This window comes from Bubalus kerabau, chromosome 2 (genome assembly GCF_029407905.1).
Source record: "Bubalus kerabau isolate K-KA32 ecotype Philippines breed swamp buffalo chromosome 2, PCC_UOA_SB_1v2, whole genome shotgun sequence".
Classification (NCBI taxonomy): Eukaryota; Metazoa; Chordata; class Mammalia; order Artiodactyla; family Bovidae; genus Bubalus; species Bubalus kerabau.
Window position 1 is genome coordinate 103,189,051 of NC_073625.1, and position 25,363 is coordinate 103,214,413.

The window sequence follows — 25,363 nt, forward strand, 5'->3', positions numbered from 1 at the left end:
CCAGGGGAATCTTCCCCATCCTGGGATCAAACCCGCATCTTCTGCGTCTTGCGCATTGGCAGGTGGATTCTTTATCACTGAGCCACCTGGGAAGGGGATAGAACTCTTTAAATGAGATCAGAGACAATGTGACCAGCAGGCTACATTCTGGCAAATAAATGCCTATCTACCTGATACCCTGAAGTTTTAGGGTATCAATGTGATTAAGTAGGTCAGTTTAATCACATTGAGATACCAGCAATGATTAATAAAAAAAAAAATTAGTATTGAATGCTACAGAAACCACACAGACATTGTATGTGCTGGCTGGAACAAAATCTGAACCTACAGTTTGTATCTGAAGGGAAAAAACCCTGCTTCAACACTGTATAAATTCCCTCAAGGTAAAAAATGTTGGAGAGCCAAACCATTTTTTTAGGAGTGTCTAATTCAGTTGAGAAATACTTCTCTCTTGGGGGTGGAGGGTTTGGGAGGGTAGGTCTTTTTTTTTTTTAAACCACATCAGTGATGTTTACATTTGAATCTTAGTTGTGCTCCCGGGCATCTGTTATTTGATAGAAATGACCAGAACACTTAATGAGGGATTTTTCATTTCCCATTTGTAAATTAAGTCAAGGCTGTTGGGGTCTCTAATTGTGAATGATTAGGATAATGAGCAAATAGTTAGACAGTATGTATTTCAGATTCCAGAAACATGCACATGGCCCATGAGGAAGTTGAAATGCCAAGGGCTAAACTCCAAAGAAACTTGGAGCGTTGGACAGCATGAGAGATGAAATTGATAGACAAGTTATTCCTAAAGAAAGCAGTGTAGACCATGGCTCTGCTGAAAAGAGAGGGTGTTCTCCAGGCCAAATTATGCCATGGAATACACATTTAAAATGTGTTAGTTGCTCCCATACCTTTGCTTTCTTCCTCTCTTGTTTTTATTCCTCCTTTTCCTCCACCCTGCCCTATGCCACATGCTTTTTTGATTCCATTGTTTTCTTTCATACTTTTTATTCTAATTGTTCTCATTTTTCGTCATCTGTCATTTCCCCAATCTTATCCTTTCAATCTGATTCATCTCATTTTTAGAATTGTTTTAAAATAAAGGATTCCTTTGTATTCCAGTGACCTTTGCATAATTTCCAAGATCAATACTTTTTAGTACAGGAGATTCATTCCTTCTTCAAACATTGAGTTGATTCAGTGCCTACAGCAAGCCAGAACTCTGCCAGCTCAATGTGTTCATAGCTTTCTGTGACAGTGTTATTTGCCAGCTTGGGCCAATCTGACTTTAGGGTTTTTCTGGTAAGGGATATGCTATAGAATGACTTCTGGTCTAGTTTACTAAGTGCCCCTTAGCCCAACCACATGTTTCTGCTGAAATGAGTACTCTTTATACCACACACTTAGAAGAGAAAAGAGGTCTCTAATATATCCATTGAACCAGAAAGAAAAGTCACAGTGGCCATCAACGCCCTTATTCTCTCGTTACTGGTCTGATGCAGGACAGTCTTGTCTGAACATTCATCCCTTGGTATTGATATGACTGATCAGGGATGATGATCAGCTCCTTCTGGACCATGACTGGGTCATACTGTATTATACTTTCCCCTCCTCGTCAGGGAGGGAAAAGGAATCAGAAGAGCATGGCAAGGTTCAGGATAACATCTAGAGAACATGGTTAGAATGCCACCTGCAGCTTCCCCAGACTACGACCAGGCTCTAGAATTTTTGCAATACTGTCTACCTGCAAAACTTGAAAGCAAGTTTACTCTGTTGGAGTGACTGCCCTCCAAGAGTCCCTTCCATTCCTACAGACCTTGCATGGTGTTTGGGGTTTGTGTCATTTATTTCAGAAGATAAGTTGAAGTTTGAACTCCCACAACCTTAGAATATGACATTATTTGGAAATAGGGTCATTGCAGATATAACTGATTAGTATGAGGTCAAGGAGCTTGGAGACAGAATATACAGATGATAAGCTAAATAATCAATACGACAGCACTGAGAGATGTCACAAAGTAGTATTTGATGGATTATTCTAACAATATTTAAGTCTCAAGTACTGGTATGCACAATGAAGACTATGAGTTGGGGGAAGAAGAGAGTGCTGTGGGCTGGGGTGAAAAATTAGGTAGAAAAGTAGGCTATTGAAAGTGGTAAGGACTTGAATAAGGTCATGTGGACAGGGGCAAGAAGCAGGACACAAGAGGACTGCTGATATCAGCCTCCTCTATGATTCTAGGGCATTTTGTTGACACATCTTTGATAGAAATTATTACAATGTTGTAGCCTCCTCTATTGAGAGCTTTTTTATTTTGCTTTAAAAAATTTTTTTAATTATGAAAGTATAGCACATTTACAGGAGACTTGGAAAATACAGAACAAATCTACATATAGTTCCACTACATATTGCAATTAATTTTTAAGTAGATAAGTTAAGATTTCTAGTTGGAGTTTCAATATCAAACTCTGTTGAGAGCTTTCTAAGGGCAGAGATATAGTTAATTCACTTGAAAAATATTTGGCATCTATCATATAGTAGGCATGCAATAAGTGTTGAGTTAACAGACGGATAGGTGAATAAATGGAGGAATAAAGGCTAAAACTGTATGATTTGACAGGCTACAAAGTAGCCTGGTACCACACTGAGGAGGACCTTGAATATCAGGCTAGGGGGCTAAACAAAAGATCTGGCTGCCATTATCAAAGATGGAGGTGACACTGGAGAGTTATTTTAGAAAGATGTATTTATTAGTGATAAACACATGGAAGGGAATAGCCCAGAGGAGGAAAACTTATTAAGGATATATTACAATGGTACAGACCTAGGGGTTCTCTAAGATGTTCCACATCACTTCATTTTTAAAAAAGATCCAATGATGTTATGTAAGGAATTACTATCAGGTTCCCTGTGAGTCAGCAGGAGAGGAGAAGCTAGGATCACTCTGGTGTCCTTTATTACAGGACACCAGGAGAGAGTGTTAAGTAGCTGGCTGACTTTCCAGGCTCATTCTGCAACTTTGTGTTTGCTCAGAATTCACTCCCCTCTGCAGAGACCTTGGTGGTAAGTGATGATCAGATGGCGACTTTGCTCATGGCCATTGGTCATAATGGAGGGAAGTGGATCCTAAGTGCAGTTCAGTTGCTCAGTCATGTCTGACTCTGTGTGACCCCATGGACTGCAGCATGCCAGGCCTCCCTGTCGATCACCAACTCCTGGAGTTTACTGAAACTCATGTCCATCAAGTCAGTGATGCCATCCAACCGTCTCATCTTCTGTCATCTGCTTCAATCTTTCCCAGCATCAGGGGCTTTTCCAATGAGTAGTTCTTCACATTAGGTAGCCAAACTATTGGAGTTTCAGCTTCAGCATCAGTCCTTCCAATGAATATTCAGGACTGATTTCCTTTAGGATGGACTGGTTGGATCTTCTTGCAGTCAAAGGGACTCTCAAGAGTCTTCTCCAACACCACAGTTCAAAAGCATCAATTCTTCAGAGCTCAGCTTTCTTTATAGTCCAACTCTCACATCCATACATAACTACTGGATAAACCATAGCTTTGACTAAACGGACCTTTGTTAGCAAAGTAATGTCTCTGCTTTTTAATATGCTATCTATGTTGGTCATAACTTTTCTTCAAAGGAGTAAGCGTCTTTTAATTTCATGGCTGCAGTCACCATCTGCAGTGCTTTGGGAGCCCAAAAATTAAAGTCTGTCACTGTTTCTAATGTTTCCCCATCTCTTTGCCATGAAGTGATGGGACCAGATGCCATGATCTTAGCTTTCTGAATGTTGAGTTTGAAGCCAACTTTTTCATTTTTGTCTTTCACTTTCATCAGAGGCCCTTTAGTTCTTCTTTGCTTTCTGCCATAAGGGTGAAGTCATCTGCACATCTGAGGTTATTGATATTTCTCCTGGCAATCTTAATTCCAGCTTGCACTTCATCCAGCCCAGCGTTTCTCATGATGTACTCTAAAGTAATCCGGGTGACAATATACAGCCTTGACATACTTGACATTCTCCTTTCCCGATTTAGGACCAGTCTGTTGTTCCATGTCCAGTTCTAACTGTTGCTTCCTGACTTGCATACAGATTTCTCAAGAAGCAGGTCGGGTGGTCTGATATTCCCATCTCTTGAAGAATTTTCCACAGATTGTTGTGATCTACACAGTCAAGGGCTTTGGCATAGTCAATAAAGCAGAAGTAGATGATTTTCTGTAAGTCTCATGCTTTTTCCATGATCCAACGGATGTTGGCAATTTGATCTCCGGTTCCTCTGCCTTTTCTAAATCCAGCTTGAACATCTGGAAGTTCACGGTTCGTGTACTATTGGAGTGTGGCTTGGAGAATTTTAAGCATTACTAGCATTACTTTACTAGAGTGTGAGATGAGTGCAACTGTGTGGCAGTTTGAGCATTCTTTGGCATTGCCTTTCTTTGGGATTGGAATGAAAACTGACCTTTTCCAGTCCTGTGGCCACTGCTGAGTTTTCCAAATTTGCTGGCATATTGAGTGCAGCACTTTCACAGCATCACCTTTTAGGATTTGAAATAACTCAACTGGAATTCCACCACCTCCACTAGCTTTGTTTGTAGTGATGCTTCCTAAGGCCCACTTGACTTCACATTCCAGGATGTCTGGCTCTAAGTGAGTGATCACACCACTGTGGTTCTCTGGGTCATGAAGATCTTTTTTGTGTAGTTCTTCTGTGTATTCTTGCCACCTCTTCTTAATATCTTCTGCTTCTGTTAGGTCCATACCATTTCTGTCCTTTATTGTGAGCCTGGAAGTTCCCATGGATGGAGGAGTCTGGTAGGCTGCAGTCCATGGGGTCGCGAAGAGTCGGACACGACTGAGTGCTTCACTTTCACTTTTCACTTTCATGCATTGGGGAAGGAAATGGCAACCCACTCCAGTGTTCTTGCCTGGAGAATCCCAGGGACGGGGGAGCCTGGTGGGCTGCCGTCTATGGGGTCGCACAGAGTCGGACACGACTGAAGCGATTTAGCAGCTTGCATGAAATATTCCCTTGGTATCTCTGATTTTCTTGAAGAGATCTCTAGTCTCTCTCATTCTATTGTTTCCCTCTATTTCTTTGCATTGATCCCTGAGGAAGGCTTTCTTATCTCTCCTTGCTATTCTTTGGAACTCTGCATTCAAATGAGTATATCTTTCCTTTTCTCCTTTGCCTTTTGCTTCTCTTCTTTTCACAGCTATTTGTAAGGTCTCCTCAGACAACCATTTGCCTTTTTGCATTTCTTTTTCTTGGGGATGGTCTTGATCCCTGCCTCCTGTACAATGTCACAAACCTCTGTCCATAGTTCTTCAGGCACTCTATCAGTACTAATCCCTTGAATCTATTTCTCACTTCCACTGTATGATCATAAGGGATTTGATTTAGGTCATACCTGAATGGTCTAGTGGTTTTCCCTACTTTCTTCAATATAAGTCTGAATTTGGCAATAAGGAATTCATGATCTGAGTCACAGTCAGCTCCTGGTCTTGTTACTGTATAGAGCTTCTCCATCTTAGGCTGCAAAGCATAGAATCAATTGGATTATTGACCATCTGGTGATGTTCATGTGTAGAGTCTTCTCTTGTGTTGTTGGAAGAGGGTGTTTGCTATGACCAGTGTTTCCTCTTGGCAAAACTCTATTTTTTTTTTTAAATTTTATTTTATTTTTAAACTTTACATAATTGTATTAGTTTTGCCAAATATCAAAATGAATCTGCCACAGGTATACATGTGTTCCCCATCCTGAGCCCTCCTCCCTCCTCCCTCCCCATTCCATCCCTCTGGGTCGTCCCAGTGCACCAGCCCCAAGCATCCAGTATCGTGCATCGAACCTGGACTGGCAACTCGTTTCATACATGATATTTTACATGTTTCAATGCCATTCTCCCAAATCTTCCCACCCTCTCCCTCTCTCACAGAGTCCATAAGACTGTTCTATACATCAGTGTCTCTTTTGCTGTCTCATATACAGGGTTATTGTTACCATCTTTCTAAATTCCATATATATGCGTTAGTATACTGTATTGGTGTTTTTCTTTCTGGCTTACTTCACTCTGTATAAAAGGCTCCAGTTTCATCCACCTCATTAGAACTGATTCAAATGTATTCTTTTTAATAGCTGAGTAATACTCCATTATGTATATGTACCACAGCTTTCTTATCCATTCATCTGCTGATGGACATCTAGGTTGCTTCCATGTCCTGGCTATTATAAACAGTGCTGCGATGAACATTGGGGTACATGTGTCTCTTTTCCTTCTGGTTTCCTCAGTGTGTATGCCCAGCAGTGGGATTGCTGGATCATAAGGCAGTTCTACTTCCAGTTTTTTAAGGAATCTCCACACTGTTCTGTAAGAGGGTTCTCTTTTCTCCACACCCTCTCCAACATTTATTACTTGTAGACTTTTGGATTGCAGCCATTCTGACTGGCGTGAAATGGCACCTCATAGTGGTTTTGATTTGCATTTCTCTGATAATGAGTGATGTTGAGCATCTTTTCATGTGTTTGTTAGCCATCTGTATGTCTTCTTTGGAGAAATGTCTATTTAGTTCTTTGGCCCACTTTTTGATTGGGTCATTTATTTTTCTGGAGTTGAGCTGTAGGAGTTGCTTGTATATTCTCAAGATTAGTTGTTTGTCAGTTGCTTCATTTGCTATTATCTTCTCCCATTCTGAAGGCTGTCTTTTCACCTTGCTAATAGTTTCCTTTGATGTGCAGAAGCTTTTAAGGTTAATTAGGTCCCATTTGTTTATTTTTGCTTTTATTTCCAATATTCTGGGAGGTGGGTCATAGAGGATCCTGCTGTGATGTATGTCAGAGAGTGTTTTGCCTATGTTCTCCTCTAGGAGTTTTATAGTTTCTGGTCTTACATTGAGACCTTTAATCCATTTTGAGTTTATTTTTGTATATGGTGTTAGAAAGTGTTCTAGTTTCATTCTTTTACAAGTGGTTGACTAGATTTCCCAGCACCACTTGTTAAAGAGATTGTCTTTAATCCATTGTATATTCTTGCCTCCTTTGTCAAAGATAAGGTGTCCATAGGTGCGTGGATTTATCTCTGGGCTTTCTATTTTGTTCCATTGATCTATATTTCTGTCTTTGTGCCAGTACCATACTGTCTTGATGACTGTGGCTTTGTAGTAGAGCCTGAAGTCAGGCAGGTTGATTCCTCCAGTTCCATTCTTCTTTCTCAAGATCGCTTTGGCTATTCGAGGTTTTTTGTATTTCCATACAAATTGTGAAATTTTGACAAAACTCTATTAGCCTTTGCCCTGCTTAATTCCGTACTCCAAGGCCAAACTTGCCTGTTATTCCAGGTAGTTCTTGACTTCCTACTTTTTCATTCCAGCCCCCTATAATGAAAAGGACATCTTTTTTGAGTGTTAGTTCTATAAAGTCTTATAGGTCTTCATAGAACCGTTCAACTTCAGCTTCTTCAGCATTGCTGGTCAGAGCATAGACTTGGATTACTGTGATATTGAATGGTTTGCCCTGGAAATGAACAGACATCATTCTGTCATTTTTGAGATTGCATCCAAGTACTGCATTTCGGACTCTTTTATTGACCATGATGGCTACTCCATTTCTTCTAAGGGATTCTTGCCCACAGTAGTGGGTATAACAGTCATCTGAGTTAAATTCACCCATTCCATTCCATTTTAGTTCAATGATTCCTAAAATGTCAATGTTCACTCTTGCCATCTCCTGTTTGACCACTTCCAATTTGCCTTGATTCATGGACCTAACATTCTAGTTTCCTATGCAATATTGCTCTTTACAGCATCGGACTTTACTTCCATCATCAGTCACATTTACAACTTGGTGTTGTTTTTGCTTTGGCTCCATCTCTTCATTCTTTCTGGAGTTATTTCTCCACTGACCTCCAGTAGCATATTGGACACCTACTGATCTGGGGAGTTCATCTTTCAGTGTCCTATCTTTTTGCCTTTTCATGCTGTTCATGAGGTTCTCAAGGCAAGAATGCTGAAGTGGCTTGCCATTCCCTTCTCCAGTGGACCACGTTTTATCAGAGTCACAGAAATGAACTTTGTTGGTTTCGGGACCACTGGCCTCTCCTCTGGTTAGGCAAGGATGGAAGTGCCACAGGCCCACCCCTACTCCCTGGTAAGAGCCCTCCGTGCCAGGGGTTTAGAATCTTGCTCATGTTAGGTGGATGACTTGACCCCACCTCTGACATGCTAAGCTCATCTTGCAGCCAAAGTCTGAAGCACTGCAAGTATTTTCATGTGGTGCCTTGGTGTGTTGAGTTGTGTGCTGCCCACAATCACTACAGAATCCAGTGGGGAGATGTCTCTCCTCCCATGAGGTCACTGCACACTATCTGCTCACCAGCCAGTGGGCAGACACCTGCCTCACTTCCCTCAGCAAAAGGATCCTTGTTCCGGGGAAAGAAAAGACATCTCTTCACTCTCTTGGAAGCTGTTTCAAGCACCAGCCTACATCAGGCCATTGTGATTGTCTTTGGCCATGTGTTCTGGCAGTTGAAGGGATTTTTGCACCAGAACTTCCATCCCAATAAAAGCAAAAGGAGATGAATGAAAACTCATTCACCAAGATGTTACCCTGTACCCCAGCTGCCTTTGCTATTACCTCTCAAAACCAATGGTTTATCTAGTGTTTTGACTCCTGGAGATGATAATTTTCTCTCCAATATTTAATCAAGAAAAATTTCAGAATATAGTTGAAAGAAATCTGTAGTGTAAATGCATATAACCACATCTAGATTCCAACATTAGTATTTTTTATACTTGCTTTATCATTTATCTGTCCACTTGGAGGGAATTGCTTTTAAACAAGCCCTGTCTTAATACAATGAACACATTTTCTGTAATAGTCATGAAATAAAATGAATAATAATATCTAGAAAACAGAGTGAAAAGGTTTATTGGATTTTGTGTAATTTTGCTAGCAAAAATAAAATTAACAAAATAAATATTGCATACGAAGTATTATATATAAAATATTATACCTTGCAGCTCACATTTAGCTCCCACTCTTGCTTTACATTTTAAATATAAATTAATTTTGAATGGTCACATGAAAGTAACAGATGTGAAATAGTTGCAGTTCTGTTTCTTCATCTTTACAATCATCATTCTATTATTGCTTATTTGAATATTCTAAGTGCAGGAATTCGTAGTCCCACAGAGGTTTTTGGAAGCAAGAATTCTGCCCTAGTCAGTAAGTCAGTTCAGTCGCTCAGTAGTGTCTGACTCTTTGTGACCCCATGGACTGCAGCATGCCAGGCTTCCCTGTCCATCACCAACTCCCAGAGCTTGCTCAAACTTATGTCCATCGAGTGGTGATGCCATCCAACCATCTCATCTTCCTTTGTCTCCTTTTCCTCCTGCCTTCCATCTTTCCCAGCATCAGGGTCTTTTCCAGTGAGTCAGTTCTTCCCATAAGGTGGTCAAAGTACTGGAGTTTCAGCTTCAACATCAGTCCTTCCAATGAATATTCAGGACTGAAATGCTGAAATGCAAAAATTCTGCGCCAGGTGAGTTCAAGTGATTCCAAACTGTAAGAAACTTACTTTCAAAATGAACATGTTCAATAGAGTCCTTTTGTGTTTGAGGTCAACTATACACATGGGTAGAGAATTTGCCTGCAGTGGAGACCCATTGATTCCTGGGTCAGGAAGATCCCCTAGAGAAGGAAATAGCAACTCACTCCAGTATTCTCGTCTGGAGAGTCTCGTGGACAGTGGAGCCTGGAGGGTTATCGTCCATGGGGTTGCAAAGAGTGGGACACGACTGAGCGACTAACACATTCACTTTCACACAAATGGGAGTTCTTCCAATTAACTTCTACATAACATTCCTTATTTATGAAATAATGCATAATAAAAATGTGCCATTTGAAGCTTATATATATAGTATTAAAACTTAATTGTAATGGAAGCAATTGTTTAGAATTTACAACAAAGATTTTATTTTTCAGAGAAGAATATTTTATCGCTGACATTATTTAGAACTGTTGGCAAATAGAGATTTAAGAAATGAGCCTGTAGTTGGTATTATGATTGTTTTAAAATTCTGTACATATAGTGCGACCTCCTATGATTTGCTGCCCCTTCCCACTCTTGGTGTTTCAAACACATAGTTGAAAGAATTCTATTCAAAGAGAATGGTGTTATAGGGGGAAGAGACTACAGAACAGAACTTAGCTCAATTCCAGATTGAATAAAGACAGCTGGTTGTTGTTGCTTTTTATTTCTGTCATGTTGGACTCTTTGCAATGCCATAGATGGTAGCCTGTCAGGCTCCTCTGTTCTTGAGATTTTTCAGGCAAGAATACTGGAGTGCATTGCCATTTCCTTCTCCAGGGAATCTTCCTGACCCAGGGATAGAACTTGAGTTTCCAGCATTGGCAGGTGGATTCTTTACCTCTGAGAAGCACCAAAGATAGCAAATGTACAGGGTAAGGGTATCAATGGATAGAAAATTACTAAGAAGAAACCTCAAATGTCAAGGGATTCTTGCTAAAGGCAGGCCAAAGATTGAGATTCTCTACATCAAAGGTAGAGATTGAGGAACTTAATCAGCTATCAAGGGTAATCAGATATCAAGGTAGTGGGATTTTCTCCATGTTGACAGCAGGATTCTTTCTACATTTGGGCAGGCAGATGAGATAAGGATCCCAGAATGAGGCCTGGCCATAAAGAGGGCCCAGAAGAGACTGTCTAAAGTTTGATTCTCAAGGAGAGGGTCTTTTCAGTGGTCACTGCCCAGGACATATATTTTACTTATATTTGTGAAATGAGTAGTTCTAAAAATATAGGAAATAAATACAAAAAGGGCAGGCAATTAAAAAAGACTTCAGTTTAAAATTTCCTTGTCTTACCATTATAAAGCCTAAAGCATTATTAGTCATTTTATCACTGCTAGTAATAAATAAAAAAGCCAGGAAGCAAATGTGTACAACATGACATAATTAGTTTGTCAGGCTTTACTTAGCTATCTTCCACCCCTTTCAGCAGGCAGTTTCTCACTCGCTTTCTGATGACTGTCCCCTGAATGATGCAGACTTGTGTCCAGATCAGCAGAGCAGTGCTTCCCCTTTAAAGGGTGACTGATCAACTTTCCACTGATGCCCAGTGCCCAGAGGGAAGCATGCCTGTCTCACAGGGACAAGGGGAGCAATGTGTGAGCCCTATTCAACCCTCAAAATTGCAGCTTTACCTTGAATCTAATTCAGGTTGACCTGGGGAAGAATAGGAGAAATGGAAAGAGGGGACTTTCATCAGCAGGGGCCTGGGTTTTCTGAGGACTGCAAGAGGAGAGGGAGTAAAAAAGGAAACCAAAAAACCTCTTGAACAGGGATTTTTAGAGAGTGTAGCTAGAAAGCTGAGAGCAGAATTAGAAAGTGAGGCTTCTGGAGTTGGCATGAGATACCAGCAAGAAAAATGGGTCTGTGTGTGGGTGGGGAAGAATTTTTTAAAAATATTTATTTATTTGGCTGCGCTGGATCTTAGTTGGGGCACTTGGAATCTTTAGTTGCTGTATGCAAAATAAATTCTTAGTTGTGGCATGTGGGATCTAGTTCCTGAGCCCCCTGCATTGGGAGGGTGACTCTTAGCCACTGGACCACCACGGAAGTCTCTCTGTCTTTTTTTTTTTTTATTGAGGCAAAACTGGCATGAAACATTATATAATTTCAGGTGTACAACATTATAAATTGATATTTATATATATTACAAAAGGGGTCGTCCTCCTAAGTCTAATCACGACCCATCACCATACAATTGACCTCCTTTATGCATTTCACCCTCCTCTGGGCAGTGTGGGGATTTCTAAGAAGCAATGCTGAGGGTTAGAAGTTAGATTTCTTAATATTCCTTTGTAGATGCAGGGAAACATTTAAAAGACTTGTAAATATCTGGGGGTTGTTGGCCTGTATCCTCCTGAGGCAAACTTGCCTTGAGGCTGGGCTCTAGGAGGCCTGATTCAGAGTAACATGAAGAAGCCTTTAGTTTGGATTTGCGAAGCTCTCTGCTAGGTCCCTTTAACATTCACTATATAGCAATGAGGCAGCTTCAATTTCCGAACTGGACCCGGTGGAGGTAAATTGATTCCGTCCCTCTAGCTAGCTTGAATATGGCAACCAGTTCTTCTCAAGCGGGAATGTAAGGGGCTGAAAAGCTGGCTTTGAGGCACCTCTGGATGTTCACCTGCAGAACACCTAAAAATGGACAAAGAAAACAGTCATATTTCATCCAAACCTGTTGATGTGAATGTAAGTACATTGTGAGAAACCTTCTCTGTTACTTGAATGCCATTTATTGTTGACCTTGTTAGTAAAATGAGACTGAGTCACTTTACAAAAATGAAGGAAACAATAATAAAAATACTTAACCTTCCTTTGGTACTTAATGGACTTTACAAATATGAGCTTGTTTTAAAGTGCTATACTTGGTAATTGATTTGCAGCTGTTTTTCTAAAACTCCAGGGAAATTGTACTGATCTCTATACAAATTCCATTTTAAAATTTAATCAGGGCTAACTGAGACTGCCTGTAATGTGTTCCCGCACTTAAAGACCCAACTTTGGCCTTGTTAGTTCGTCATGGCCTAGCACTTCTCTATGTTTTCCTTTTTTACTTCTTGGGGGGTATATTTTAAAGTAGCTTGACACCATAGTCAACTCATCCTATAAGAGAATGTTTTTAGAAACACCATCCTCAGTCCTACAGAACATCACATTAGATGAACTCTGGTCTAGTTCAATTTCACTGGGAGGCATGCAAGCTACATTTCACTCCAGGGGTTGACAAGAGTGTTTGGCACAAAGAATGAGGGAGCCATGAATAATTTAGAATGTTCTTGGCCACACATTATCCCATTAATTGGTAGCATTAAAGACTGGAAGACATGTACTTTGTAGGGAACAGTGAGAGAGAGTAAGAGAGAATGAGAACACTCTTAGAGGAGAGCTCGAAAGAGGAATTATTTCTTTAACATTGGTGTTCCACATTCTTGCCTTTAAAAGAATGTGTGGTTAAAATTTATTTCATCATTGATGTTTAGTTACCTTGACATGTATAAATCTCTCCTTCAAAGAAGCTGAACTCTCACTTACATTATTTAAGAATTCACAGCATCAAATGACAGAGGGTAGAGGAGAAAAAAAAAGAGGAGGGCAAGGAGGTAAATAATATACTTTTTTTCCCTGTTGCACACAACACTTTGTATGCCAATGTGCTAAAACTGGTAATTTTCTAATCTAACAGGAGTCTCCTATTTCATTCTTTATTTTTTGATCATTTTTTCATTTGTGATTGAGAAACTGAATTATTGTTCAGTCCAGTCAGTGACTTCTAGAGCATGCCTGTGAGGTGATGGTGAAACAAGCATTTGACCCCTGTCCTTCATCGCTACACAAACGAAGGAGGAAAGGAACAGGCCGAGCTGACTCCATCTTGAAAAAGAAGGAAGCTCCATCTTACAATCCCAGTGAACTTTGGATTTTCAGTGAACTTTGGACTATGTGCCTGGTAGCCATGGAGATAACATAACCTACAGCAGAACAGGCCGCCCGGACAGATAAACACCAGATTCCATACCAAGATTTCCCATAGTCAGAAAGAATGCAATAATCCCCTATATAGTCAATCACCTTTGTAATCTTTATGGCACCCACTGGTGTAGGCTACAATGTATAAACAGCTGACCCTTCTGATTATGAATCATGGCTGTAACCTGATTGTATCTCCCTTTAACATTTTCCAGGCTAGGTTTAAGGAATTTTGGGGTGGGGTCTTGAGCACACACACTTAAGGTCTATAAGGTTTTCACAAAAGTCGGTCAGGGTCCCTGGCTAAAGAGGAAACGCTGCTTCGGACCCGCCAGTGTAATACACTGCACTCCACTATCCACTCTGTCCTTCTGAGTGAGTTTGCTTCCCAGAGCGTTTGGCTACAACAAAACAAGAGAATCATTCTGAACTTTTCTCTTTACTGAAGCCAAACCCAGCCTCTGTACTTGGACAAAGAATTGATTTTCAGTGACGGTTTGTGGTGAAGCAGGAAAAAAATAGCTTTATTGCTTTGTTAGTCAAAAGGAGCCACACTGGGCTAATGTCCTCAGAATTGTGTGTGTCCCAACCTGGAGGGGATAGTGAGAAATTTTATAGTAATGGTTCAGAGAGGTTATGATCAGTTTGTGGACCACCTTCTGATTGGTTGGTGGTGAGGTAAGTGGGAGTCAGCATCATTAACCTTCTGGTTCCAACCAGTCTGGGATTTACATGCTTGTGGGCAGCATACCATTAATTTCTCCTACCTGGTAGGGATTTCAGTATCTGCAAAATGGCTCAAAAATATTGTTATGTGTATCCCTTGATGGAGAACCAAGACTCTGACCCAAGGCTGGACTATTGTTCCTCCCTTGTCTCTGCATCCACCCTTCTCTAGTTAGCAACAGTTTGAACCTGCTTGTTGGAACTCAGGAAAGGTAATGGAGGCTGAATGAAGCCCATTTCCTGTAATCAAGAAACTGGGGACACAGAACAGCTTTTGTGTCCAGGAACCCCATAGGGTCCTGCTTGGTTTCATGACCACCGGTTCATGAAGCCATAATTAGGAAATCAATTCGTTTCTCTGAGGAACTCACTTCTATTCTTACTGTCAATCCTGCCTCAGCCTAGAAGACACTGATTGTGGGAGGAAAGCTATATATATTGCAAACACACACATCCCCAGAGATGTGGACTCATGGATCAACCCACATAGAATCCTAACTGTCTGCCCTTTAGGTCCTCCAGTCTTCACTACATAAAATTCAGGTCTATCCACTCTAGCATCTATTTAGCAGAGTTGGAGAGTTGAGGGGAGAACCTGGATACAATTTCACTGGATTTCATATATTGTCTGTTTTTGTTTTGGTTTTTTTTTTTTCTGATTGGTCTTAATTGTGTGATTCAGTGCAAGTAGTTACCTGTGTAAATCATTTGATTTATGCAGGCCTTTTAGCACTAATTTTCTCCTGACTGAGTGGGTGTATTTAAGCCCTAGACTACTTCTAATTGTTAACACATCTTTCATTCTTTTGAAGATATCCAATATCTCAGTTCAGGTGGTCAGTGCCCCAGGGAAGTTGCCAGGGAGACGACCACCAAGAAAACCCATCGCCAGAGCCAAACCCAAGAAGCAACTCAAGAAGAAAGCTCCCTTTTGGAACGTCCAAAACAAAATCATTCTCTTCACAGTATTTTTATTCATCCTAGCGGTCATAGCCTGGACACTGCTGTGGCTCTACATCAGTGAGTTGAAATCCCTGGTACCTTTGGTGTTAGGGCTTGCCCTGAGGGTTCTATTGGCAATGCAGGTCCCATCTGCCCCGGGTGTTTCTCATAGAATTCTCTTCTCAGACTGAAAGCCCTTTTCAAAACTGTTGAGGTTTTAAGGAAGAAGCCAGAATTGTCTTTCCCATTTCTTATTTTACCACCACTGCTTTCTTCCCAGAGGAGCAGAGATGCCAGAATGAGAAAACTGAGGAAAATGCTTGGGAGCTTTTGACTGGTTCGGAAATGTAACGCATCTTTAGCTGTGAAAAATGAATGGAATGCTAAGCTGTTTTATTTCCTCATCTACCCACTCAGGCCTGTTGCTAGGCAACCTCATGCTTCCAGCTCCCTGCACTTCAGTTTACTAATGCACCTTTCTCTTCTTTGTTTTTATGTTTTTTATCCAGTTGATTATGTTTTTGTCAATCTTACTGATGGTTTTGGATGGGAGTAATAACTAAGTTCTTCCTTAGAGAGTAGTTACCCAAGCAGCTCAGTAACTATAGCATTTATTGATTTATGCTGGACTTCCCACCCTACACATTATTATATTTAATGCAAGATACTCTCAAGGATATTAAAATTTGATTGGAAAACTAGATTATAGGCAAAGAATTAATGAATATTCTTGAGAAGTTCAGGTCAATTATATATAGAAATTGATCACCTATGATTTTTTTGGCACAATGTAAGATATCAGGCACACCAAGATGCATCTCCTACTTTTAAAAAGCTCAGAGATGCATTTTCTACTTTCAAAAAACTCACAGCTCAGTGCTGGAGAGGGAGTGAGGATTGATTTTTTTTTTTTTTTTAATCTTAAGCAATTACTTTGCTGTCACAGAAGGGAGGCATTGAATAACCTGTTCAGGGATCGAGTCTAGATAAGGCTTCATGAACTGGCTTCTGAAAATTCATTTGACACAACTTGGGAGTGCCCACTATGAGCTGGACCCTGTAAAAGGCATGGAACAGAGTGGTAGACAGGAAATAATCTGTCTTTACAGACTAGCTGAGGCAGTCAAGTCAATGAGCAGTTAAGACAAACACAAAAGACACACAGCCCCATCCCAGAGCAAACCAACTTATTTCCCATCAGTTCTCTGCCAGCCCTAAACTGATGTATTTGCATTGCCTAAGAGTCGGACACAACCGAGCGACTTCACTTTCACTTTTCACTTTTATGCATTGGAGAAGGCAATGGCAACCCACTCCGGTGTTCTTGCCTGGAGCATCCCAGGGACGGGGGAGCCTGGTGGGCTGCCGTCTATGGGGTCGCACAGAGTCGGACACGACTGAAGTGACTTAGCAGCAGCAGCAGCACATTCATATAAAGTTTTGGGATGTCACTATGATGAGGTAATTTGTTGGTTGTCTAAACATCAGGGAAGGGCATTTCAGAAAGAAAGGCTAGTATGAGGAAAGGAAAACAGGTATGAATAAGAGAACTGTTTCACAAACAACAGAGGTTAGTTTTGATACATGAAATCTGAGCATGGAGGGTGGCCTTGAAAAATATTAGAAAACAAAAATTCAACCAAGTAAATCTAGTGATATAACTGGCTTTATGCAGTCGCTCATGAATCACAGCATCCCATCTATTAATAGTTAATAAAATAGTAAATGGTAAATACTAGCAAGAAATCCTATGGACGGAGGAGCCTGGTAGGCTGCAGTCCATGAGGTCGCGAAGAGTTGGACACAACTGAGCGACTTCACTTTCACTTTTCACTTTCATGCACTGGAGAAGGAAATGGCAACCCACTCCAGTGTTCTTGCCTGGAGAATCCCAGGGACGGGGGAGCCTGGTGGGCTGCCGTCTATGGGGTCGCACAGAGTCGGACACGACTGAAGCGACTTAGCAGCAGCAGCAGCAAGAAAAAGTAAATAATAGCAAATAAATCAATAAATACTATTTTATTTAATAGTAAATAAAACCCTTGAAGCTGATGAACAAAATGGAAGCTTTTATAGGTAGAAGGAGGGTGGGGCAAGGAAGCTATTAGCAGAAGAAAAGACAGGATTGTTTCTGGGTAGGCCCTCAGATCTTGGGGGAGCAGGGGTCTTTATCATAAAGTTTGCCTCTCTAGTGTTGATCAGGAAATTTCAAATTGTCTGTTTAAAGGTCACATTCCCGGGAGAGAGTGAAACTGCAATTAAGCCTTTTTCTTTAGAATTTTATTTATTTATTATTTTTTAATTTATTTTTTGGTTGTGCTGGGTCTTTGTTTCTTTGTGCAGGCTTTCTCTTGTGCGTGGGGGAAGGGGACTTCTCATTGTGGTGGTTTCTCATCGCTGCAGAGCACAGGCTCTAGGGTGCATGGGCTTTAGTAGTTGTGGTGCATGGGCAGGGCATGTGGCATCTTCCCAGACCAGGGATCAAGCCTGTGTCCCCTGCACTGTCAGTCAGATTCTTATCCACTGCACCACTAGAGAAGTTCTGCAATTAGGTCTTAATTTGCAATCATGGGGCCAAAAGACTCCATTTGGGGCTTGTGATTTGTTTTTTTGTTTTTTTTTTTGGATGCACCTTGAGGCTTGTGAGATTTTATTTCCAGAGTCCAAACTCTGTCCATTAGCAGTGAGAGCATGTAGTCCTAACCACTGGAACAACAGGAAATTTCCATGTGATTTTTTTTTTTAACAGAAATGAGGTAGACAGCTCATCTGGAAGACCATTTGTTGTTGAATGCAAGCTTGCTCAATGCACCGTGAGGCCAAATAAACCATAATATTGGAGGTTGGAGCAAAGAAAGGTTTATTGCAGGGCTCAGCAAGGAGAATGGGTGACTTACGCTCTAAACTCCCTGATGGTTTGCAGGGAGAAGTTATTACAGGTAAAATCTGGAGTGAGGACTGCGGGGTATACAACCATCCTCTAATTGGTTGGTTAGCTAACAGGGTGGTATTTAAGGATTATTGTGCTTAGCCTGAAGTTACCATCCTCCATCTGTATGGGTGGCTCCTGCAGAAGAACCAGGATCCTGGACTATAGTTTCTTGATCGTTCCTTTGTTTCTGCATTCCTTTACTTCCTTGATTTTTTATGAATAAGAAAACAGGGAACACAGAAAGGCTTTTGTGCCTAGGAGGGCCCCACAGGGTCCTGCTCAGTTTCACAAGCAGGGATTGTATGTTGACCTGAGCAGAAGAGTTAGATAAATGTAAGCTGGCTAAACTGAACTCTCTTGCATTGTTTATCCCTCAAATACCTATGGATAGAAGAAGGATGTGTGTGAGCTTCCAGGTGGTCAGAGCTTTCATTTAAATTTTAAGAATCTGCAACAGAAAAAAAAAAAAGAAACACCTAAGAATGACTTTCTTGGTAAAATCAGAAACAGAAACAAATGTTTCTTTATACAAGAGGCTTAATGAGGCAAAGCGGTGTGTCCAAGGTTACATAACTGTTGTTGAACCCAAGTTCATGTGCCCAACTCACAGTGAAGCCAAGCAAATTGCAATGTCAGAATTTGGAGCAAGAAAGGTTTATTTTATGAGCCAAGCAAAGAGAATGGGCAGCTCATGCTCAAAAGATGCTAACTCCCTGATGGTCTTCAAGGAAGAGTTTTTAAAAGAAAATTTTGTGAATGTGGGCTGAGGGGTGTGTGACTTTCTTCTGATGGTTGGTGGTGAGATAACAGGATGGCATGTGAGAAATCTCAACCTTCTGGTTCAATCTGTTTCAATCTCATAACTTGAAAGAATAAATTTAGGACAGGAGCTCAGGTCTCTGGCCCCTCCCCCACCCTCCACAGCCTCACTACACGGCTAACGTGACCCCTGAATGGATCACACAGGGAGGTGGCTCCCCCACCTTCACACAGGTTGCACCTTCTTTTATTTTTTTCTTTTAATATTTGTTCCGCTGTGTCTGGTCTCAGTTGTGGCATGCATGGTGATCTTTGTTGCATCATTCAAGACCTTCCGCTGTGGCACACAGACTCTCTAGTTGTGGTGTGCTGGCTCAGTAGTTGTGGCACATGGGCATGTGGAATTCTAGTTCCCTGACCAGGGATTGAACCTGTGTCCTCTGCATTGCAAGGCAGATTCTTAACCACTGGACCACCAAGGAAATCCTGGTTGCACCTTGTTTTAATTCAGCCATCACTTATTTAGCATTTCCAGGTGCTGAGCATTGTACTAAGAGAGACTATTTCTTTTCCTCTCCCCTTCCTTCCCACCGACATTTATTGGGCTTGAAATCTAAGTCAGGCACTCACTACCCTATGTTAGGGGCTGAGGGACAAAAAAATTTACTGTTCATTTAGAAAGGCAGAAATGCAGACAGAAGTTCTGATACCATGGGACATGTGTCTCAGGAAAGAAATATACCATGACCATGAGAGCCTGGGGGTGATGCCTCATAGCAATAAAACCTTGTAACAAAAAGGAACATTTGAAAAGAGAGTCCCTCATCTCCCTAGGCTATTCTCAGGGACCTGAAGGCATCTAAAACATGGCAATATCCTTGTCTGTCTTGGCAGCAGTTTCTGGCCCAAATGATACCCAGTCCCATGGTCCTCCTTGGACAGAATTTTTGAGCAGGAGTTATCTGACACTGGACTGAGGACCACACTTTGTGAATAAGCTCTCCATGCATTTCTCAGAGCTAAAGATCGGCCCAGCACCCGGGGCATCATCCACAAAAGTCAGAAAGGGGATGAGAGACTTGGGGCTGAATGGAGGTCAGCTGGGGGAGCCCTTCCCTCTTCACCCACTGTGCTCATGACACTCCAGAGCTTGGCAATGTACATTTCTTACCTCCTAACCTGCCACAGATGCGAGACATGTGAACATTGTTTATGCTCTATGTTTTTGGCCCCTTAGTGACTCTGAAAGTGAGAGTTGCTCAGTCATGTTGGGCTCTTTGTGACCCCATGGACTAAATAGTCTATGTAATTTTCCAGGCCAGAATACTGGAGGGGGTAGCTTTTCCCTTCTCCAGGGGATCTCCCCAACCCAAGGATCGAACCCAGGTCTCCTGCATTGCAGATGGATTCTTTACCAGCTGAGCCACAAGGGAAACCCAAGAATACTGGAGTGGGTAGCCTATCCCTTCTCCAGTGGATCTTCCCGACCCAGGAATTGAATCAGGGTCTCCTGTATTGCAAGCGGACTCTACCAACTGAGCTATCAAAAATCCTTATTTAGTGACTCTAGGACAGATGTAAAGTCAAAGAAGTCTGTGACCTTAAATTCTTATTCTTAAGCATTTGCCAGAAGATGATAGAAAGATTAGAATATAAGGGCTATGATGATTACTGCTGATGGAAGAGATGTTGTAAACTACACTTAGAGCTTCTCAGGCTACAACCAGTAAAATGCAAAACTGTCTAAAATAAAAGCATTTTAGAACGGTGATACAGACATAGATCATGCCTTACCACCACACAGATGGGAAAGCCTCCTGACCACCTTCCCTCCTGTCTTACAGGTAAGACAGAAAGCAGAGATGCTTTTTACTTTGCTGGGATGTTTCGCATCACCAACATTGAGTTTCTTTCTGAATACCGACAGAAGGAGTCCAGGGAATTTCTGTCAGTGGCGCGGACTGTGCAGCAAGTAGTGAGGTGATGGCGGGAGCTGGGAGAGGCTGGGAAAGGTGAGGTCAGTGGCAGAGGGATGGGGCTGAAGGAAGAACTCAGGAAAACATGGGATTTAGCTCATCATGGTTGTAAGATAAAATACTATTTTATAAAAATTTTTTTTCTATTGAAAATAAAAAGAAATGACGTCCTGAGCTTCAGTTTTTCTTACCCATAAAATAAAGTAATTGGATCAGGTGAACTTTAAAATGCCTTCTAGTACAGAAATTGCATGCATACTGATTAATTCTGTGATCCATACACATTTATTTCAACACTGATACACTGGCATCTCTTCACTTAAAAAAACCCACTTTTCCTATTATAGAACTAATTTGTATTATTATAAACATTTATAAAATTTAGAAAAAGTATTTAAAAAATAAAACCTCTTTTAATACAATCTCCAGAGATACAGCCTCTTTTGACTTTCGACCACAGCGACATAGGATATAGCACAGAACTGGAGTATTAGTAGATATTCAGTTTTACAATTTGACTTTTTCTTCTTAATATTGCATGTTTCTATGTGAGTACATAGTCTTTGGGGGAAAAAAAACATAAATTTTGATAGCTTTGAATTTGTCAAGTCCCTTTTTATTAGATATTTAAGTTGTTTCCAAGTTTTGCTGTACAGACAATGTTATAACAAAACCATCAGGTAAGCTGTGTGTCTCTGATTACTTCCTTAGCTGAGTTCCTAAAAGTATAACTGGTTGAACAGAAAAATATCTATCATGGCCTTTCCTAAACATCAATAATCTCTCCAATTAGCCCAAAGAGGGAGGCATTTTTTTTAAATCTCCTTAACATTTTTTCCAATCCCAGGCAATATTCCTCTATCCCCACCCAAAATCATTCCTCTCTACCGCTGGAGTGATCCTTCAACAATAACATTTCTCCTTTGGCATAAGGATAACATACTGATTCTGAAGAATGGCAGGCAAACGCTTTTCTAAATCTGTCCCCTGATCATCCCAGTCTCATTTTTCACCACTTTCTCCCACAGAAACTTTGTGAAATAAGGCAATCTTTGCTTGGTATGAATAATCGTTGCAGGTTATGAATAATCGTTGCACTTACATGTCTGGTGGCTCTGATTTCTTGTGTTACTCATTTTGGACCTAAACCTTTCTGTCCAACCTCTAGGTAATGAAATTCCACCCGTCATTCATGACCCATCCAAAAAACCTCTTTCTCAAAGCAACCTTCCCTGGCCTCCTGCAAACTCAATGCTGGCTTTGTGTAGACCCTGTTTGTATAGTTAGTACTGTGCTCAACCCATTTAACTATAACTATTTATCATCCCACCCAAAGAAGCAGGCATTTTTATCACCTCTTTACAGAATTAAAAAGAGAGAAGGCAGCAGGGGAAAGGAAGCTCAGTAGGCCAAGGTAACATGTTCTGTGTTGCATAGTGAATTTAAACTCCATGGATCATATTTTTCCATGATGCTGTATTATTTCTAAGGTTTTGGGAGTTTTGTGATTTTCTCATGGGCCATTTGTTGTTCAGTCATGCCTGACTCTTTGCAACCCCATGGACTGCAGCACTCCAGGCTTCCCTATCCATCACCATCTTCCAGAGCTTGTTCAAACTCACACCCATTGGCTGGGTCATGCCATCCAACCATTTTGTCCTCTGTTGTCCCCTTCTCCTACTGCCTTCAACCTTTCCCAGCATCAGGGTCTTTTCTAATGAATTGGCTCTTCACATTAGGTAGCCAAAGTATTGGAGCTTCAGTTTCAACATCAGTCCTTCCAGTGAACACCCAGGACTGATCTCCTTTAGGGTGGACTGATTGGATCTCCTTGCAATTCAAGGGACTCTCAAGAGTCTTCTCCAACATCACAGTTCAAAAGCATCAATTCTTCAGCATTCAGCCTTCTTTATGGTCCAACTCTTATATCCATACATGACTACTGGAAAAACCATAACATTGACTAGATGGACCTTTGCTGGCAAAGTAATGTCTCTGCTTTTTAATATGCTGTCTAGGTTGGTCATAGCTTTTCTTCCAAGGAACAAGTATCTTTTAATTTCATGGCTGCAGTCACCATCTGCAGTGATTTTAGAGCCCAAGAAAATGAAGTCCATTACTGTTTCCATTGTTTCCCCATCCACTTGCCATGAAGTAATGGGACCAGATGCCATGATCTTAGTTTTTTAAATGTTGAGTTTTAAGCCAGCTTTTCCTTCATCAAGAAGCTCTGATAGGTTAGGTAGGTGATTTTGCTACTATGTAGCTACTATGTAAGAATGCTCAAACTACCGGACAATTGCACTCATCTCATATGCTAGTAAAGTAATGCTCAAAATTCTCCAAGCCAGGCTTCAGCAGTACATGAACCGTGAACTTCCAGATGTTCAAGCAGGTTTTAGAAAAGGCAGAGGAACCAGAAATCAATTTGCCAACATCCGCTGGATCATCAAAAAAGCAGGAGATTTCCAGAAAAACATTTATTTCTGCTTTATTGACTATGCCAAAGTCTTTGACTATATGGATCACAATAAACTGTGGAAAATCCTGAAAGAAATGGGAATACCAGAGCACCTGACCTGCCTCTTGAGAAATCTGTATGCAGGTCAGGAAGCAACAGTTAGAACTGGACATGGAACAACAGACTGGTTCCAAATAGGAAAAGGAGTACGTCAAGGCTGTATATTGTCACCCTGCTTATTTAACTTCTATGCAGAGTACATCATGAGAAACGCTGGGCTGGAAGAAACACAAGCTGGAATCAAGATTGCCGGGATGACACCACCCTTATGGCAGAAAGTGAAGAGGAACTAAAAAGCCTCTTGATGAAATTGAAAGAAGAGAGTGAAAAAATTGGCTTAAAGCTCAACATTCAGAAAACGAAGATCATGGCATCTGGTCCCATCACTTCATGGCAAAGAGATGGGGAAACAGTGGAAACAGTGAGAGAGTTTATTTTTGGGGGCTTCAAAATCACTGCAGATGGTGATTGCAGCCATGAAATTAAAAGACGCTTACTCCTTAGAAGGAAAGTTATGATCAACCTGGATAGTACATTGAAAAGCAGAGACCTTACTTTGCCAACAAAGGTCCATCTAGTCAAGGCTATGGTTTTTCCAGTGGTCATGTATAGATGTGAGAGTTGGACTGTGAAGAAAGCTGAGTGCTGAAGAATTGATGTTTTTGAACTGTGGTATTGGAGAAGGCTCTTGAGAGTCCCTTGGACTGCCGGAGATCCAACCAGTCCATCCTAAAGGAGATCAGTCCTGGGTGTTCATTGGAAGCACTGATGCTGAAGCTGAAACTCCAATACTTTGGCCACATCATGCGAAGAGTTGACTCATTGGAAAAGACCCTGATGCTGGGAGGGATTGGGGGCAGGAGGAGAAGGGGACAACAGAGGATGAGATGGCTGGATGGCATCACCAACTCGATGGACATGAGTTTGAGTGAACTCTGGGAGTTGGTGAAGGACAGGGAGGCCTGGGGTGCTGTGATTCATGGGGTTGCAAAGGGTCGGACACGACTGAGCGACTGAACTGAACTGAAGAAGGGGAATGCACTCCAGCGTTCTTGCCTGGAGAATCCCAGGGACGGAGGAGCCTGGGGTACTACCTTCTATGGGGTTGCACAGAGTCGGACAATGGCACCCTACTCCAGTACTCTTGCCTGGAAAATCCCATGGATGGAGGAGCCTGGTGGGCTGCAGTCCATGGGGTCGCTACGAGTCAGACATGACTGAGCAACTTCACTTTCACTTTTCACTTTGATGCATTGGAGGAGGAAATGGCAACCCACTCCAGTGTTCTTGCCTGGAGAATCCCAGGGACAGGGGAGCCTGGTGGGCTGCCGTCTCTGAGGTCGCACAGAGTCGGACATGACTGAAGCAACTTAGCAGCAGCAGCAGCAGGAAGGGGAATACAGGGGAAGACTTGGTAGAAGAAACTGGTTTTAGAAATGCTAAGTAAGGGCACACCATGTCAGTTGATTGAAGCAGCTCTCTTTTTGAGATCCATTTATGGTGTTAAAAAAGTAATTCCTGGAGACAGGAGATTTCTGAAGGGAGATATAAGACCCTACCGTAGGTATTACTCGCCCTCTAGTGGCTAATTTAGGAATGTGTCCTTGAGAATATACCTTTTCCATGGTGTACATTGATAGAAGTTCAGTTCAGTTCAGTTCAGTTGCTTAGTCATGTCCGACTCTTTGCGACCCCATGAATTGCAGTACACCAGGCCTCCCTGTCCATCATAGAAGAGATTGGGTCAACTACTTTGAAAATGTGCTTAAAGGAATTTTACTTATTGCGGGGAAAATTTACTATTGGAGTAACATAATTCTGAAGTTAAGCTTGATTAGGGTATCTAAAGACAGCAATAAATGAATAAAGGTAACTGATTAATTTTCACCAACAGCAGAATGACAGTAACTCTGATACAGGAAGTAATAAATTATTTTAATTCAAAGAATAATGCCTGAGTTTGGC

At 41.4% G+C, this 25,363-nt stretch overlaps 1 protein-coding gene across 2 annotated transcripts in view; it reads left to right on the forward strand.

Moving 5' to 3' along the window:
• Positions 1 to 12,216: 12,216 nt before the first annotated feature.
• The window catches only part of TMPRSS7 (transmembrane serine protease 7), a 49,076-nt gene continuing 35,929 nt past the window's right edge, over positions 12,217 to 25,363 (forward strand). The window contains exons 1-3 of one of the 2 annotated variants that reach the window (XM_055570268.1): positions 12,217 to 12,264; positions 15,081 to 15,288; positions 20,746 to 20,876. In XM_055570268.1, the coding sequence (XP_055426243.1) occupies positions 12,217 to 12,264; positions 15,081 to 15,288; positions 20,746 to 20,876 (387 nt within the window). Of the gene's footprint in view, positions 12,265 to 15,080; positions 15,289 to 20,745; positions 20,877 to 25,363 lie in introns of those variants that run through there. The other variant, XM_055570269.1, reaches the window with a different exon arrangement.